This window comes from Hyperolius riggenbachi, chromosome 9, assembly GCF_040937935.1.
Source record: "Hyperolius riggenbachi isolate aHypRig1 chromosome 9, aHypRig1.pri, whole genome shotgun sequence".
In the NCBI taxonomy this organism is placed as follows: Eukaryota; Metazoa; Chordata; class Amphibia; order Anura; family Hyperoliidae; genus Hyperolius; species Hyperolius riggenbachi.
The window spans coordinates 278,809,807-278,829,681 of NC_090654.1; the positions used below are offsets into that span (position 1 = coordinate 278,809,807).

The 19,875-nt window shown below is 44.0% G+C and overlaps 1 protein-coding gene across 1 annotated transcript in view; it reads right to left on the reverse strand.

Moving 5' to 3' along the window:
* PPP4R4 (protein phosphatase 4 regulatory subunit 4) overlaps positions 1–19,875 on the reverse strand; it is a 215,337-nt gene that overhangs the window by 75,501 nt on the left and 119,961 nt on the right. The window contains exons 3-4 of the mRNA XM_068254652.1: positions 10,467–10,569; positions 1,934–2,081 (exon numbers count right to left, since the gene is read on the reverse strand). Coding sequence (XP_068110753.1) covers positions 1,934–2,081; positions 10,467–10,569 — 251 coding nt within the window. The remainder of the gene's footprint in view (positions 1–1,933; positions 2,082–10,466; positions 10,570–19,875) is intronic.

Here is a 19,875-nt window from a genome sequence, read left to right on the forward strand (position 1 = left end):
CATCTGCAATTGTGTGCGTTGCGTGGCTGATCCCATCACTGAAAAGTGAATGGGACAAAAAATGCGTGCAGCATGCGTTCACGGACCGCACAGGTTCGGAACGCATGCAGTGTGAACATCAGACAGTGCACTCTATGCACTGTCTGATGTCATGCGTGTCTGCCTCTTGCACGCGTTTCCAAAACGCGGCTGGAAACGCGTGCAGTGTGAATGGGGCCTAAGTGTTTTTATCTGCATGAGGAAAACACATTGGTCCTGAGTTTTCTTGTGCAGAAAGTGAGGGAGGGGGGGGGGGGGGTTGGGGCATCCAAAGTTTCGCAGGGGGGCCCAGTGATGTCTAGTTACGCCCCTGCTCGGGTAAGTATAAAATCTTTTTCTTTGCTGATCTCAGGTTTATTTTAATAAAGAGGTACATGTCAGGACCACCCTTGCCACACCTCTAGCCACACCCAGCCACACCCCTAGTCACCCATAGCACTAAGAATTTATAAGCAAAAAAATGTCGTTTTATCATTCACAGCTCACTGGTCATTTCTATCACCATTAGTTCTCCTTCATAATACCAATTGAAAGAAAGAAATATATCAATGTAATAGATGACAATAACGTTAAGTGTATTAAAGACATTTAAAGTAATTGAAACATTTTTAGGGAGAAAAATTCATATATTTAATTACATAGAACTGTACATCAGTCCTGAAAGAGGGACAAATGAGACAGAAAGAGGGGCTGGGCTCCCAAATAGAGACTGTCCCAATGAAAAATGGACAGTTGGGAGCTATGAAATAATGCTGGCTGAAACATAAAATGGTAAGTGGCACAAGATCAACTCCTAAGTGTGTGATTGGGTGGCCAAAAACCATGTGATCATGTGTTTCCTATGGTAGCAGGCCTGGATTTACATCATGGGAGCCTACAGGTACAGATGCTTTGGCACCCTAGACTTCGCCCTCCACAAACCCACCAACCCCCGCCGAACTGCACCACATGTGTGCTGGCTGGCCCAGCTGTCACCTTTGCATTACTTCCCTTGCCCATCATAGGTAGCTACAGGTACACCTTAGCATTAGGTATTCTCAGTATCTAAGAAGCTAGAGGTGCCCCCAAGTATTAGGTACCTAGAGGAACCTCAGCGGTATCGTCACCATAAAAATCAAATTTCAACAGCAACTAGTCTGAGTGTATTAAGTGATAAAGATGCTAATCCTGCATTCAAAACTTGGAAAACTTTTTCTGCTGTTATGATTTGGAGTTATCACATACTTAAGGAGCACTGGCCCTTTAGTAGTCGGTGCCAAAGAATTGCATGCTGGGGGTTCTTTTTATCTATAATATATTACTTCTCTTCCCTTTATTTCCCTGCCAGCTTCTTATCTGAAACCTAATCCCCTACTCACTTGTGTTTACAAGCAAGGCTGAGGCGACTCAGCAATTGGAAGAGACAAGAAAAAATGTAAGGAGCAGAAATGACATCACGAGTTAGCCTTAACTGTGGGCAAAAGACATGGTTCCCACCAGGAACAGAATTCTCGTCATTTTTTTCCCTGGCATAGTATGGCTGATCCTACTGCTTTAAGTAGCTAGAGGTGCCTCCAAGTATTGGTTAACTAGTGGTGCCCCCAACTGAAGGGAGATCTGGTCAGTGGAATGCCGAGAGCCGCGTGAATAACCTCTCATTTACACTCTCATTAGGACTTTGCATACGGAAAGAGGAAGGGAGGCACTCAGAAGGGACGTGCCAACAGTGCCTTATGGTAAACTCGGCCCTGTATGGTAGGGTACATACTCGCCAATGGTTGAGACAAGTACAACACATTGATTACCTATTTTCATAGCTAAGGAGAGATCTCTCTGTAGATCATAATAGCAGTCTGTTCCCTCCCTCCCTCCTACTCTTCCCATGCCCCCCGAGAAGCTGGCGGCGTCCCCTCACCTGAGTCTCTGTGCTCCAGATTCTGCAGGATGATCTGCAGGAAGGACAGGCAGTACGAGTGCACCGGGACCGACTCCTCTTGCAGGATAGTCAGGAAGGAATAAGCTGCCGTCAGTTGCATCTCCACTCCGGCTACATGGAGGACTTCCTGGAGAGAGGGAAACGCATCATCAACAGGAGACACGGATTTTATAACAACCTCAAACACAAACCTCACTATACAGACAAAGCATATATGTAACAGAGGAACCACTTTTTTGCTTTACATTTTGTCCAGTGTTATCATCTACCACACTTTTGGTCTAAAAACAGGGATGTCAAACCGGTCCTACGAGGGCCGAGATCCTCACACATTTTTGACACAGCTCAAATGAATTGATGGGTCTGAATCAGGATAGGTGTGCTCCATCAGGTAGAACGCATTCCTCTCTTTCTCAGTCCATCTTAAACCCTGGCATGGATGTGGCCCTCCAGGCCTGGAGTTCGACACCTGTAGTCTACAACATGTTATGTCAAACTCCGGCCCCCAGGCCAATCGTGGACCGCAGAACCATTACATTTGGCCCACAAGTGGTTTCCCCACTTTGCAGCATGTTTGGCCCACTCTAGACCCCCAGGGAAGCTATATTGGAGGAAAACAGGGCCGGTTCTGTCATGAAGCAAGGTAAAACACTAGCAACAGGTGCAGAGATTACAGGGGAAGCATTTTTGTACTGTGAGTGAGGTGAAGAGGTCATCATTGGGCAAAAGCAGCTTGTTGTGCTGTGTGAGGAGTCTGACAGTGATTAAGGAGGGGGAGGCAGGAGAGCATCATTGTGGAAAAGCAGCTTGTTGTGCTGTGTGAGGAGTCTGACAGTGAGTGAGGAGGGGGGAGGCAGGAGAGCATCAATGGGGAAAAGCAGCTAGTTGTGCTGTGGGAGGAGTCTGACAGTGAGTGAGGAGGGGGGAGGCAGGAGAGCATCAATGGGGAAAAGCAGCTAGTTGTGCTGTGGGAGGAGTCTGACAGTGAGTGAGGAGGGGGAGGCAGGAGAGCATCATTGTGGAAAAGCAGCTTGTTGTGCTGTGTGAGGAGTCTGACAGTGATTGAAGAGGGGGGAGGCCGGAGAGCAGCAGTGTTTCCTTTGAATTAAATGAACCAGAGTAAATTGTCGGGTGCTGTGCGATTGTTCCAAATCGGGAAGGTGGGGGAGGGGAGGGGGGCCGCATTCTCACAGGTTTGCCTCAGGCAGCAAAAACTCTAGAACCAGCCCTGGAGGTGAAGCCCTGGAACATCAGGGAAGCCATAAGGGGAGGGAGCGGGAAAGCTCTAGACACCAGGGAACTATATAGGGGAGAGCGGCCACTAGACACCAGGGAAACAAGATTAGCCGCATGCTTGTTTCAGGTGTGTGCTTCCGACACTACGAGGAAATGTAATGAAAATAACGTAATTAATGAAATCACTTTTTTTGCAATGTTAATTTATAAATTATTTAAACAAGTCTGCCCATTGTAAAATCTTTTCTTTCCCTCATTTACATTCTGAAATGTATCCCATCTTTAGTCTGTGGAATGTTTGTTTGCTGAGAATTCCAAAGCCAGTACAAATAATGCCTGGTCTCCCAGAATGCTCTGGGAGGATAAGTCTGCATAGCTAAACAGCCTAGGTTAAGCATCACGGGGTGGGTGGGGCTACATACCAATTTACCACAGTATATGGCTATAGGAAGTGTTCCTGATGCTGAAGCCAGGAAAATGACCATAAAAGTGGGTATTCTGAATAATGATATGCATTTTGCTGTATGTCCTTACAGGGCCTCTTTAATTCAGTGGCCAATCCATGGACACAGCATTATATTCTTCTTTAAAGCGGACCTGAACTCAGAACTTCCTCTTTGCTTAAAAGATAAGCATCAGCATAATAACCAAAGAAAAACATTTCTGTGTTACAGCTGATACAAATCCTGCAATAAATCTGCAGTGTGTCTACTTCCTGCTTTGATAGAAGCAGCCATAGGGTTAACATTCTGTGTTTACAAATTAGCTGCTCTGCCTAGGATTGCTGAGATTCCCGAGCTGAACAGCTAATAGATCAAATTACACTTGTGCTTAGTCACAGATGAGGGGGGATTAGACAGGCTAAGCTCTCTAAATACATACAGGGTGCATTTCTCTGTGTTTTCCCCCTGTCCTGTGCAGGAGTTCAGGTCTGCTTTGATAAGCGATCACACATCAGAGCGCGCAGAGCGTGGTGGATTTCTGCTGGGGTGTAGCGGTGTGTAGATCGCAGCACAGCCCCCAGATCTGGTGACGTGCGGCACGCTGCAGACTAATAGCCGCTGTACTGTACATGTCACGTCTGCCTACACTTTACTCCAAATGAGAATGTGAGTTTTCTGCTGCGTTACACGGATGTCTGTGCGATAATTTGTCTGTTACTATGGCGATGCAGGGCTGGAGCAGAGAGAACACAACATCCTCGTGGTAACTGGCGGGAGGAATTATAAAGGGTCATTAAAGGGGTCCTCCGGGCTGTAGGAAAATCTGCCACCTATTTCTGACCCGCCTCTGATTAGGATGACTTTAACCCTTTTATAAAATAAATAAAGGTTGCGAAAGCTAGAAGTCCTTTTGAATAACCTGATAAAATCATTCAGGAGCCCGATATTGGGAGGAATTGATGCTGCCTCTGTTCAGGTAGAGAACGAACCTACAGTCCCTATCTCGTTCGTTAACCGGGGACTACCTGTATCTCTCTAAAGGTGGCCACACACAATACAATAAAATGATCCGAATTTACGGCAATTCGATAAAAACCATCGGATCTCCCCAAAAAAATCGAAAGTTTTTTTTTCATTCAACTGAAAAATCCGATCGGATTTCCCGTTTTCTTCAAATTTTATCGATCCGGAATGCCAGATATTTCTCTTCAATCTTTCTAAAGATTGTATGGTGTGTGGTAGATTGTCAGTTTATTAATATACACACCCTAGCAATAGAGTTTCCAATCATTTTTATCATAATTGGGGAAAGATTTAACATACGTGTGTGGTACATTGGTCAGATTTTTTTATATGTTACAATCAGTCAGAAAAATTGATTGCAATTCTTAAATTGAACAAATATTTAAAAAATTGTATGGTGTGTGACCACCTTTATTCTTTACAAAAACACTTCATGGAAGAGTCTATACAAAGATGTCAGCCAGCGTTAGTACTCGCTTGCACACTGTTCTGGCAGTTGGAATAAGTAACTGCCATACAGTAAGTGCTTTTGACAATAAAGGGAACTCAGAGATTTCCTAATGAGGAAATGGACATGGTGCATAACACCTGTATTTGTAAGCTATGATTAACCTCCTTGCCGGTTATCCCGAACACAGCTCGGGGTAACCTGCGCAGGAGGATTTCTCAGGCCCCGCTGGGCCGATTTGCATAATTTTTTTTTTCCTACACGCAGCTAGCACTTTGCTAGCTGCGTGTAGTACGCGATCGCCGCTGCTCGCCGCCGATTCGCCGCTGCCCGCCGCGCCAAGCCGCCCCCAGCCCGCCCCTTGCGCAGCCTGGCCAATCATTGCCAGGCAGCGCTAAGGGGCGGATCGGGATTCCCTCTGACGTCATCCCGCCATCATCGGTGACGTCATCCCGCCCGGTCGCCATGACGATCAGGGAAGCCCTGCAGGAAATCCCGTTCTCAACGGGATTTCCTGCATACTCTGATCGGGTGGGGGGATGCCGCCGCTCAGCAGCTATCATGTAGCGAGTCCTGGGCTCGCTACATGATTTAAAAAAAAAATTTTTTTTAAAAGTGCGGCGCTGCCTCCTTACCGGATTTTTTAGAATGGCAAGGAGGTTAAGGATCCACCCTATGCTCCGATACGCGTGGGCTTTTAATTGTGACACTGATGATGGATTAAAGAATAAAGGATTTTCTACTTCACCCTACCAATTGGTGCAGCGGGATTTCCTTGGTTACCTACGGTGCATTTAAAAGGTGGCCACACACCATACAATTTTTTAAATATCTGTTCAATTTAAGAATTGCAATCAATTTTTCTCATTTTTGTAACATTTCAAAAATATGACCAATGTACCACACACCTATGTTAAATTTTTTCCTCAATTATGATAAAAATGATTGGAAACCCTGAGAAAATTGCTAGGGTGTGTATAATAATAAATTAACAATCCAACACACACCATACAATCTTTAGTAGAAATTGAAGAGAAATATCTGGCACTCCAGATCGATTTAAATCGAAAAAAACGGGAAATTCGATCAGATTTTTCAGTCGAATGAAAAAAAAAGCTTTCGATTTTTTCGAGAGATACGATCGTTTTTATCGAATTCCTGTAAAATCGGATCATTTTATTGTATCGTGTGTGGCGACCTTTACAATGAGAGAAATGTTCTCCTTATAAGTATGTGTACACATGTACTTTAAAACCACTTCCAGATCATTGATACGTATATATACACCCCTTAACCGCTTCACCACTGAGGGGTTTTACCCCTTGAACACCAGAGCAATTTTCACCTTTCAGCGCTCCTTCCATTCATTCATCTATAACTTTATTATTACTTATTACACTGAAATTAACTATATCTTGTTTTTTTCGCCACCAATTACCGTAGGCTTTCGTTAGGTGGGACATTATGCCAAGAATTATTTTATTCTAAATGTGTTTTAATGGGAAAATAGGAAAAAATGTGGGAAAAAATTATTATTTTTCAGTTTTTGGCCATTATAGTTTTCAAATAATGCATGCTACTGTAATTAAAACCCATGAAATGTATTTGCCCATTTGTCCAGGTTATAAAACCATTTAAATTATGTCCCTATCATAATGTTTGGCGCCAATATTTTATTTGGAAATAAAGGTGCATTTTTTTCAGTTTTGCGTCCATCCCCAATTACAAGCCCGTAGTTTATAAAGTAACAGTGTTATACCTTCTTCACATAAATATTTAAAAAGTTCAGTCCCTAAGGTAACTATTTATGTTTTTTTTTAATTGTATTTTTTTGGGGAGTGTGGGAGGTAATGAATTAATTTATTGTGTAAAAGTAATGTATTTGTATATGTAAAATGCTTTAGGGTGTAGTTTCACTATTTGGCCACAAGATGGCTACAGTGAGTTTGTTTACATGCGACCTGTAAGCGTCCTTCCGGAAGCAGTAGGAGGCTGGGAAGCAGCAGATCACTGCGGGGGCTTAGATCAAGGAACGGGAATGGATTTTCCCGTTCATTGTTCTCCGGGCGAGCGGGCGGCAGCGTGCACGAGAGGCGGGAGCGCGCGCATGAGCGGCGGGAGCGCGGACAGCGGCGGTAGCACGGAAGGTACAAATTTCTCCGTCCCTTGGTTTTTTAGGGGGGAAAAAGGGACGGAGAAATTCGTACCGCGGGTGGTAAAGTCGTTAAAACTTTGCTTGCAGGGGTGTATATATATGTACCTCTGCGTTCCCGATGCCATCGTGTAAAGCACTGGTGACTGGGAACATGTGCTCCCAAAAGCCGATCAAAGTGCCTGTAACTAATGATCACCGGCATCAGCGAGATGCCGTGTCATACTAAAGGTAAATACACATACACTACACTTCCTGTGTACATGAACACAGAATAGTGTGGGGACATCTAGTGGTCAAAAAATATAAAGACATAAAAATGGGAACTCAAATGAAAGGGAAGCGCCACAAATAAAGGATACACAAGGTGACGTGTGACATGATGAGATAGACATGTATGTATGTACAGTGCCTAGCACACAAATAACTATGCTGTGTTCCTTTTTTTCTTTCTCTGCCTGAAAGAGTAATCAGGTATGCAACTGGCAGTTTCTGTGGGACTATAGCGTAACTCTCAGTGATAAGGAATTACAGCCATAAAACACCTTTCTGGCAGAAAATGGCTTCTGAGAGCAGGAAAGAGCTAAAAAGGGTCAATAGTTCATAGATTTTAGCTCTGGAATACTTCAATGAATGTGTCATTGAGCAGAGACAATGAAAGAGTAAAAACCTAAAAAGCAGATTTAAAAATAAAATAAAACTGTGGGATATCTTAAAAAAAGGTCATTTTTAGGAGGAGGAGGATAGATACAACTGTTTATCTCATCAGTTTATTTTCACCTCGTGTTTCCTTTAATAGTCACAGGCTTAAAGGTCCACTCCAGCGAAAAAGTAAGCAGCTAAAATCGTTTCAGACTAGTCCATCTCCTCATGGGGGATTCTCAGGGTTTTCTTTGTTCTCCAAAGCGTTTCCTGAGTGGCAGTTGCTAAGTCTAAATACCGAAATAGTAAGATACCAGCCGGCCTCCCTTAGGCCTCATTCACACTTGGAAGCGCAAAACATTTGCGTGAGTGATTTTTCTATAGTACTGAAATGTGATTGCCAGGAAATCGCCTGAAAATGGTGCAGACGACGCGTTTGCGGTTTGGGCGATTTGTGCAAATCGCCCAAGTAAGAACAAGCCCATAGGGTTTAATTACACTAGCGCTTACAAAAGCGCTAGCGTTTGAGCGTTTTGCCGAAATCGCCGGCAAAACGCTCAAGTGTGAATGGGGCCTCATGGCAGTTTGACTTAGCAACTGCTGTTCAGGAAATGCTTTTGAAAACAAACAAAACCGTGCAAATCCCCCATGAGGAGATGGACTAGTTCTTTCAGATTTTAGCTGCTTACTTTTTTAGCTGGAGTTGTCTTTACAAAAAAAAAAAATCATTTATAATTGTACAAGTCACAAAGCAGGAGACAGCCAGGCTCACGATGCGGACGGCTGCTGCTGCTGGGGACAGGTCGCGGTGCCGGGAGGAGCAGGGATTAGTTCCAAGACAGGAAAGAACAGGTCCTCTTCTAATGAGGGTTGCCAGGGAGCTCCAGGTGCGCCGTACTAAACTAGAGGATTATTGCAATTACCTCCTGGCAGCGCGCGGCGCCTGCACTATAATATTATTGCTTTATTTATAGTGAGAATTGACAGTTCCTGGCAGAGGAAGAGGAAGCTCAGCTTCCAGAAGCTGCATAAAGTCTCACATTAAAGTGGACCTGAACTCTTGCCCAGGACAGAAGGAAAACATAGAGAAATGCATCCTGTATGTATTTAGAGAGTTTAGTCTGTCTAATTCCTCCTCATCTGTGACTAAGCACAAGTGTCATTTGATCTCTCAGCTGTGTCAGCCGGCTGCCATGGCAGAGCAGCTAATTTGTAAGCACAGGGTGTTAACCCTTTTGTCTGCTTTCATGAGAGCAGGAAGTAGACACACTGCATATTTACTGCAGGATTTGTATCAGCTGTAACAAAGAAATGTTTTTCTTTAAAGCGGTATTGTCACCATAAAAATCTAATATCAACAGCAACTGGTCTGAGTGTATTAAGTGATAAAGATGCTAATCCTGCATTCAAAACTTGCTAAACTTTTTCTGCTGTTATGGTTTGTAGTTATCACATACTTTAGGAGCACTGGCCCTAGTGCCAAACAGTGCCAAAGAGTTGAATGCTGGGAGTTCTTTTTATCTATAATATATTCCTCCTCTTCCATTTATTTCCCTGCCTAGCTTTCTTATCTGAAACACCTCTGCTCACTTGTGTTTACAAGCAAGGCTGAGGTGACTCAGTGATTGGAGGTTAAGACAGTGTAGTTCCTAGTATACACCTCAGTGGGAGTGCCTGAAGACTCTGGGAGGAGGGCAGCTAATGAATACACATTGAGCAAGAGAAGGGAGGGGGGAAACAAGAGTCAGGGAGGATATGATGTCAGCATTAGCTTGGCAAAATGGCCACTGCCTAGAATAGGATTTTCTGCTTTTCCTTTATAAAATTCACAGGAATCAGTATGTGGATAGCACAATATATATGTTATGTAAGTAGAAGTAGTATTTACCTACTTATATATGTGTTCTTTATTTCTAGGTTAGCATGGGTGTCGCTTGTTCTTTAAAGGCCATTGTACTGTTGCTTATCTTTTAGGGCAGAGAGGAAGTTCTGAGTTCAGGTCTGTTTTCAGGATGAAATAATGAGGTATAACTTTTAGTAGATGGACTAGTGCCTGGACTTTGCTTTATCTAACATTGGAGATTGATGAATCTTTAACCGATGTGCACAGTCCTGAGACCTGGATCTTACATATTGCTGCCAATCCACTGCATTTAATGCCAGCCACATGCTTCTGTTGTTGGTACACGTCACTAGTCTGTAGGCTAGCGACATGTCTGTACGGCACTCGTCTCCAAAATGTTGACTCGAGGGTTTGAATTCCGAACCTGTAGGTGACAGTTCTCTTCCGTGTGTATAAGCGTATGGGTTCCAGCAAAGCTGAGCTATTTCTAAAATTCCTATTGGTATTAGCTGCTAAAGAATTGCAGCCGTCTCCTGGGTCATATCAGGTCACAGTGAAAATTGCTAAAATGTGAGTGAAGTAGTGCTTGAGCTTTTGCACTGCATTGCAGCACCTGATGATGGACTTTAAATTTGTGATGTGACAGGTTCACTTCAGAGATCAGCGTTTTTGCTTTTAGCCTTCTTCAAATCGACAAGGAGGTTAGGACAACATCAAAGACTTACTCTGACTTTTGGCACCACTCTCCGCAGCGTTTCCGAAGGGTTCTGGCGGATGAGCACCGGCAGATTGGCCACGACACTCGTTCCCTGAATATCTTGTCCGGAGCTGCAGGGGTGATAAAGAGGAACAAGAATCTTACATTAGCAGGGATCTGATTACTTGTTTGCTTGTTCAGGGTCTATGGCTATAAGTATTAGAGGCAGAGGATCAGCAGGACAGTCAGGCAATGTGCATTGTTCGAAGGAAATAAATATGTCAGAATCCACATCCCTCTCACTTTAGGTGTCCTTTAAACACACAGAAACACGTGGTACATGTGATAAAAGCACGCACTTTTAGCATGGACAGGTGTGGTCCCAGTATTACTTAAAGAGGAACTCCAGTGAAAATAATGTAATAAAAAAAGTGCTTCATTTTTACAATAATGCTGTATAAATGATTTAGTCAGTGTTTGCCCATTGTAAAATCTTCTAAATCCCTGATTTACATTCTGATATTTATTACATGGTGACATTTTTACTGCTGGCAGGTGATGTAGCTGCTGCATGCTTTTTTGGCAGTTGGAAACAGCTGTAAACAGCTATTTCCCACAATGCAACAAGGTTCACAGACAGGAAACTGCCAGAAGTACCATGGTCCTCAGAGTTTCTTGTGGGAGGGGCTTCACCACAATATCAGTCATACAGCACCCCCTGATGGTCTGTTTGTGAAAAGGAATAGATTTCTCATGCAAAAGGGGGTATCAGCTACTGATTGGGATAAAGTTAAATTCTTGGTCGGAGTTTCTCTTTAAAGCGTACCAGAGACCTAACAAAAAAAAAAAATGTTTTAGACATACCTGGGGCTTCCTCCAGTCCCATAAACTCCGATCGCTCCCACGCTGCCGTCCTCCGCTGCCTGTAGCTCCGGTACCGGGTACCGTCACTTCAGCCAGTCGCGGCCAGTCTGCGCAAGAGGAAGTGCGCTCTCTACGCATCTCTCCGGCAGGCGCTGGAGATACGTAGAGGGCGCACTTCTCTTGTGCAAACTGGCCGCAACTGGCCGAACTAACGGGACCCGGTACCGGAGCTGCGGGCAGTGGAGGACGCCGGCGTGGGAGCGATCGGAGCTTATGGGGCTGGAGGAAGTCCCAGGTATGTCTAAAACATTTTTATTAGATATCTGGTTTCCTTTATAGCAAATTGTATAATTTAAAATTCTTCTTCTCACCAGCACAAGAATTCAAAAGGAAATATGATACAAGAAATTAAAAAATAAAAGGATTGTCTAATTTAAAACCTTTCATATCGGCACAAGAAATTGTAATCCTTATTTAAATCTTCATCTACAGTTTGGTCTCATCCTGATTCAAAACTTTGTGCTTTTACTGATGGCTAACACAGTACAACACTCTACTGCTTCTATCAGCTGTAACAAAGAAATGTTTTTCTTTAAAGGTCATTATGCTGTTGCTTATCTTTTAAAGCAGAGAGGAAGTTCTGAGTTCAGGTCTGCTTTTATCCCCTAACCCTAGTTCAGCCGAACCAAGCATGGCTGCCTTTATAAAGTATGTATGTTTAATCTCTTCAGCTCCTGCATGGATCTCTTGGCCCTCACAATACACAGTCACCGGTGAGAGTGACACAATCAGATTGCAATGTGCGTGGCCATCTCTATAGATAATTAGGAGAGGAGTGTATTGTGGCGTCGCCCCTGCGGCAGAGGTGTCGTTTCCCCCGTACAGATATGTAACACGGCTCCCCCACACATGGTTAGACGTGAAATACCCCACTCTCGTCTCAATAAACATCCATTGTGATGCAGTAGTGAATGCAGCAGTCCCACGCTGATGCTGCCACTCTCTCCACGTGTCTCGATGAATCACAGGCGGGAACAACAGAAAGTACAGGCGCTGTCGGGGGAAACAATCAGAGGTGTCATGCCTCACGCAGGAGCCAGCACAGAAGAGTTGTGTAACTCTTCTAACACCAGGCGAATCAGGAGGGAGAGAGGGAGCAAGCTTACTGCAAAGACTCTGAATGCAACAATGTCGCCTTGCAGTGCTGGGTCCCCGGTTCAAATCCGAGGCAGGAGACTGCATGGAGTTTGTATGTTCTCCATGTGACTGTGCGGGTTTCCTCCAGGCACTCTGGTGTCCTTCCATATCCAAAAGATAGGTTAATTGGCTTCCCTCTAAATTGGCCCTAGACTATGATGGACATATGACTATGGTAGGATTAGATTGTGAGCTCCTCTGAGGACAGTCAGTGACACGACTATGTACTCTGTAATGTGCTGCAGAAGATGTCAGTGCTATATAAATACATAATAATAATATGGTAGGACATTAGACTATGTCTATGGTAGGATTAGATTGTGAGCTCTTCTGAGGACAGTCAGTGACATGACTATGTTCTCTGTAAAGTGCTGCAGAAGATGTCAGTGCTATATAAATACATAATAATAATATGGTAGGAGCATTACACTATCACTATAGTAGGATTAGATTGTGAGCTCCTCCGAGGACAGTCAGTGACATGACTATGTACTCATGTGTACAGTGCTGCAGAAGATGTCATTTAGGCCCAGTGCACACCAAAACCGCTAGCAGATCGTCAAAACGCTAGCGGTTTTGGGAGCAGAGAGCTGATATTTGCTGGGTGCACACCGAGCGGATTTTGTATGTGATCCGCCGGCCGCATCCGCGTGGCTAATGTATCTCTATGGGCTGGTGCACACCGGCGGTTTGAGGTTTTAAGCAAACCGCAAACGTGCAGCAGGAGGCACGTTTGCGGCTTGCTAAAAACCTCAATCCGCCGGTGTGCACCAGCCCATAGAGATACATTAGCCACGCGGATTTACAAGCGGATTTGGCCGGCGGATCCGCCCGGTGTGCACTGGGCCTAAGGCTCAACACACACCATACAATCTTGGTTGTACAATCTTACCACTTTCATGTAGTATAAGAGCTTATCCAATCAATCATTCATGGTATTTTCAATCTGTTGGCCCTTATACTACATAGATTTGGTAAATCTGTACAACCAAGATTGTATGGTGTGTGTTGAGCAGCTCTTCCACACTAGCTAATGCATGCATGAACCCGATTTCCTGCACATGTTATGACACACGGCGTTGAGTCGAGAAGTTGCGGTGCAACGCTGATTAGCGACTTTAGTTCTAATTCACCCCACGGGAAAATGCTTGTGCCCTACGATTAAAAGTTCCCAGATGTGTTACAACGTAATTCCCTGGAACGCTTTGTCTAATGTGAACGGTAACATGAAAGTCAGTAGCCCTTCATGTTACCAATCTTACCGCATCCTAGGAGCGATCCATCAATACGTACGGAACGGAATTTTTAAAACGTGTACACATACCTGTAAGTACATTTTTTTCCAGATTAAAATACACAATTAAATTACTTTTCCTCTATGTTGCTGTTGTGACAGGTTTGACAGGTTTTGGACAAGTCCATATCCTGATGGGGGATTCTCTTTTATTCTTTACAAAAGCACTTCATGGAAGGTATCTATACAAAGATGTCAGCCAGCCTGATTACTCGCTTGCGCAATATTCTGGTAGTTGGAATGAGTAACTGACATTCTGTAGGTGTTTTTGACAATAAAGGGAACTCAGAGAATCCCTCATGAGAAGATGGACTAGTGCATTTTATGCTGAGAGAAATGTACTTCTAATATGTGTACACGTGTACTTTAAATTTTACAATTTTTCATAATAGTAACGGTAGTCCTTTAAAAAGGAACTTAAAGAGGAACTCCAGTGAAAATAACGTAATGAACAGAAGTGCTTCATTTTCACAATACTTCTGTATAAATGATTTAGTCGGTGTTTGCCCATTGTAAAATCTTTCCCCTCCCTGATTTACATTCTGACATCATATGGTGACATTTTTACTGCTGGCAGGTGATGTCAGTGGAAGTAGCTGCTGCTTGCGTTTTTGGCAGCTGAAAAGAGCTGTTATTTCCCACAATGCAACAAGGCTCTTACAGTTATATGTCAGCACCATGGTCCTGACATCACACTATGGGAGGGGTTTCACCACAATATCAGTCATACAGCGCCCCCTGATGATCTGTTTGAGAAAAGGAAAAGATTTCTCATGTAAAAGGGGGTATCAGCTACTGATTGGCATGAAGTTCAATCCTTCGTCACAGTTTCTCTTTAAAGAGAATCTGTATTGTTAAAATCGCACAAAAGTAAACATACCAGTGTGTTAGGGGACATCTCCTATTACCCTCTGTCACAACTTCGCCGCTCCCCGCCACATTAAAAGTGGTTAAAAACAGTTTTAAAAAGTTTGTTTATAAACAAACAAAATGGCCACCAAAACAGGAAGTAGGTTGATGTATAGTATGTCCACACATAGAAAATACATCCATACACAAGCAGGCTGTATACAGCCTTCCTTTTGAATCTCAAGAGATCATTTGTGAGTTTCTTTCCCCCTTCAGCTCTCATCCACTGAAGTGTCAGGCTGTTTCTTCCTGCAGAGTGCAGACAGCTCTGCCTGTATGTAATTCCTCAGTATGTGAAAGCCCAGCCAGCTCAGAGGAGGATTTATCCAGCTTGTAAAAGATAATAGAGCAGAGAGAAGCTGCACTAATCTAAATAACACACAGCAGTGTGCAGAGAGGGGCCTGGAGGGGGGAGATGCATCACAGAACACTGAAGAACTTGGCAGCCTTCCAGACACAGGCTGACAAGTCTGACAAGAGAGAGATAAGTTGATTTATTACAGAGATGGTGATAGTAGAACGTGCTGCAGTAAGCCAGAACACATTAGAATTGCTTTTGGAACTTGTAGGATGATAAAAAACAGGATGCAATTTTTGTTACGGAGTCTCTTTAAGCAAAAAGGGCAAAAAATAAATCACTACATTGCAGAGTGAGAATGATCCACCATGAGCCTGCATGTCATCATCTTTACTACTGGCAGACATAAAAAAAAACTAGACAGTACCAACTGCCATTAAGTAAAACCACACCCCCTAACAATGCAATAGGCTAAAAAGGTTGTTTTTTTTATAGATATACATATGCACAGAGGGGGATATTGCATGTTTGGCAGTTGGAAACAGCTTTCATTTCCCATAATGCAACAAGGCTCAAAGACAGGAAACTGTTAGGACCATGGTCATGACATCACACAGTGGGAGGGGTTTCACCACAATATCAGCCACACAGTCCCCCCTGATGATCTATTTGAGAAAAGGTAAAGATGTCTCATGGGAAAGGGGTTACAGTTCCTCTTTAAATTTGTGACTAAAGGGAAGGGGTGGGAAATTTTAGTTTAATTAGCCAGCTCAGGCTCCTCCCCCTGCTCCTGCGGAATTTCTCAAGAAAATAATTTCCTCTCCAGGATGATCTCGAGAGGGTATTAGAGAGTGGAGTGTTTGTGAGGTGTCACTTTTTGTTGACTGTGGTGGAGTATTTAGGCCTGATGACCTCTGAGTCAGATATTCTAGTGCAGCATTTCTCAACATCGTTACAGTATTTGGTCTTGCCCAAGTACCCCTCTTAAAACATTACCATGTGATTTCAATAAACTTCAAATACTTCCTCCTTACAGTAAAAGCTACGCATAAAGTACGCTATACAATGTGTTTAACTGATTAGACGTTAGATCTGATAGAAACATTGAACTTACTAAAAATCTATTAAAGCACAGGCCATTCCTGATGGGTATTTGACCGGGACATTGATGTAGAATGCCGTTCTTTGTATGAATGAAACTAGTACGGGTACGGGCCGGAGCGGGGTGTGCAAGCAACATTCCCATTTATCACAGTCCTGTCAGGTGCAGCTCTGCAGAATGTTTGTTTCTGAGAACTCCGAAGCCAGTGAAAATAACACCTGGTGTCCCAGAATGCTCTGGGAGAATTCCGCATAGCTAAACAGCCTAGGCTAAACAATACTGTGAGGCAAGGGTCCCCAAACGTTTTGAGTTGAGGGCGGGGTCAACATACTTCAGACTGCTGGGGGGGGGGGGCCAGAACACACATAAAATGATGTAGAAGTCTTTGCGGGCCAGACAGTGAAGCATATCCAGGTGACAACCTGCAATCCAATTGGACAGCAGTGTTACCTGATGTGAAATTTGATTGGAAACCAGCAAATTACTGCTTTCTGGCTTCCATGTGGATGGGTGGTGCCCGCACTGCTATTCTATATGCAGACCACCAATATTTAAAGAGGTAGCTGACCGCATCTATAAGTAATAGATTTTGTGTGGGAGGGGCCGGTAAAAAAAGCCTCAGGGGGCCACATTTGGCCCGCGGGCCTTAGTTTGAGGACCACTGCTGTGAGGGAAAGGCTACATACCAATCCACTGTTATCTGTAGATACGGGAAGTGTTTCTGATCTTGAAACCAGGATAATTATCGTAAAAGTGGGTATCCTGAATAATTTACTGCATTCTACTATATGTCACTACAGGGCCTCTTTACTGCATTCTACTATATGTCACTACAGGGCCTCTTTACTGCATTCTGCTATATGTCACTACAGGGCCTCTTTAACCGCTTCTGGACCTTGGTAATTGAAATCTATGCTGAGTTTAGGACCTTTTATGCCTGCAAGGGCGTAGCTCTCAATTACCACACCGCACGCTCCCGTCGCTACAGCCGTCTGCGCCGCTCTCCCATTGCTACAGCCCACTCACTCTGTATGACAGCAGAGCTCCGTAAGCCGGTCAGGAGACGATTTCATTGGCTCCTGACCCTGTGATCACCGTGACTGGATGAGATTGGCTCACAGCGATCACAAGGTCAGCAGCCAATGAAATTGGCTCCTGAACGGCTCACGTAGCTCTGCTGTCACCAGAGTGAGTGGGCTGCAGCGATGGGAGAGCGAATGGCGAGAAAGATAGGTCTGTGCGGCATGACGTTGGTGAGCTCCGTTCCTTAATGTAATAAAATAAGTGCTTCATTTTTACAATAATTATTTATAAATAATTTAGTCAGTGTTTGCCCATTGTCAAATCTTTCCTCTCCCTGATTTACATTCTGACATTTATCACAAGGTGACATTTTTACTGCTGGCAGGTGATGTCAGTGGAAGAAGCTGCTGCTTGCTTTTTTTGGCAGTTGGAAACAGCTGTTATTTCCCACAATGCAACAAGGCTCCCACAGTGTGATGTCAGAACCATGGTCCTGACATCACACTGTGGGAGGGGTTTCACCACAGTATCAGCCACACAGAGCCCCCTGATGATCCGTTTGATAAAAGGAAAACATTTCTCACGGGAAAGAGGGTGTTGGGTACTGATTGGAATGAAGATCAATTCTTGGTTACAGTTTCTCTTTAAGGGGCCAGAGACATCTGGTAAGGAAATGGTGAAATATTCAGAAAAGCGTGTTTATTTTGCCGCAATATTTTTTAAAATGAAGGGACACCTGGCTCAGATCCGTAGCGGCCATTACAGCGATGCGGCTAGCGAACAAGAACATTTAACAAAAGGAGCGCACACTAAACCATAATCCTTCTGGAAACGCAGGGACTGCCAAATTGGACTGTAAGTGTATAATCATCGATTTCCCTGCCCGTCCCCTGTAAGCGATCAGCGCTGGCTGCCACCGCCGTACTGCGCAGAGAGGTAAAATGATCTGTAAGTAGTATATTGCTTATCTCCTCCAGTTTCCTGTGGTTAACGCTGCGAATACCTGACCCGTGACGGGCTTGCAAATGGCTGGCATGTTGGATGTCTAACGACAAATTAATTAATTGTATTAACTCAGGAGAAATCTACTTGTTCAACTTACAAAACAAGGTGCAAACATGGCCATACAAGTTTAAGAGGAACTTTAACCTCGGATTGATCTTCATCCCAGTCAGTAGCTGATACCCCCTTTCCCACGAGAAATCTATTCCTTTTCACAAACAGACCATCAGGGGGCTCTGTATGGCTGATATTGTGGTGAAACCCCTCCCACCGTGTGATGTCATGACCATGGTCCTGACTGTTTGCTGTCTGTGAACCTCATTGCAGGAAGTAGCGGCTTTGTCCAACTGCCAAGCAACCAGTATCTCCCTCTGTGCATAGAACTCTCAGTAACGAACATTCTACACTAATCACCTGGCAGGACTAAAGATGTCACCACCAGGGATACATCTTAGAGTGTAAATTAGGGAAAGGAAAGCTTTTACAATGGCCAAACACTGACATGTTAATGGGCAGCTTTAGATTGGGTCTCTGCTGAGAGCTGATCTCATTTCTAATAGAGATATCAAATGTTTCCACATCGAATAAGGTTATGCCCAGATTAATGATGAACGCATATGCGTGAAAAATGTTACGTGCAGCAATTGTGACTGCTATGGAAAGGGCCAGGCAGGTGGCCCCCTTGACACCTACTAGTAAGGTTGCTCCGATTGGAAATTGCATTTCCGCATCGGAAATAAAAGTGCGGTATGTGGATTTTAGCGGAAATCGCAACGAAAATTTCCACCGACTTTAAAATTGATTTTCTCAAAAAGCACAAGGTCTTTTTGTATGATTTTTTATTCCTCTTGTTCCCCCTCTTCTGCTTAAAGGAGAACTGTATGGAGGCTGCCATATTTATTTCCATTTAAGCAATACTAGCTGCCTGGCTATCCTGTTGACCCTCTGCCTCTAATACTTTCAGCCATAGTCCCTGAACAAGCATGCAGCAGATCAGGTGTTTCTGACAATTTTGACAGATATGACAAGATTAGCTGCATGCTTGTTTCTGGTGTGATTCAGACACTACTGCAGCCAAATAGATCAGCAGGCCTGCCAGGCAACTGGTATTGCTTAAAAGGAAATAAATATGGCAGCCTCCATATACCTCTCACTACAGTACTCCTTTAACAAACCCTGAAAATTTGGTGTTTTTAGCATCTACGGGTGCTTTGCTATTAACCGCTAAAGTCAGCAGCCATTGATTGCAATGTAAAATGCGGAAAATCCGCATTACCAATATGACGTATGCCACCGGCTTTAGACAGCAAAGCCCCCATAGGTTCTAGAAACACCAAATTTTCAGGGTATGTTAAGAAGAAAAGTGGGAATAAGACGAATAAAAAGTCTTTCAAAAAGACCTTGTATTTTTTGAGAAAATCAATGTTGTCGGCGGAAATTTCCACGAAAATCCACATCGGAATGTGGAAAGCAGTAGCGGTAATCGGCAATGGCGGAAATTGCCAATCCCAACCATCCCTACCCGCTATGCCCCAAGCACCTGCCTAGTCGCTGGTGGACAATCCCGCTCTGGAAAGCGGTAGGACGGATGATCCTGCGGGGCACAATGGAGCGGTTTTGGGTGGGCGGGGTAAGGAGAGCAATGCGCTTGGCCTACTCTTGGTTGAGATGATCCGGTTCTCCAGATCTTTTGATGATGTATTGGGGGAGGCTGTAAACAAGCTAGATTCTTTTACTTTTTTTTTCAG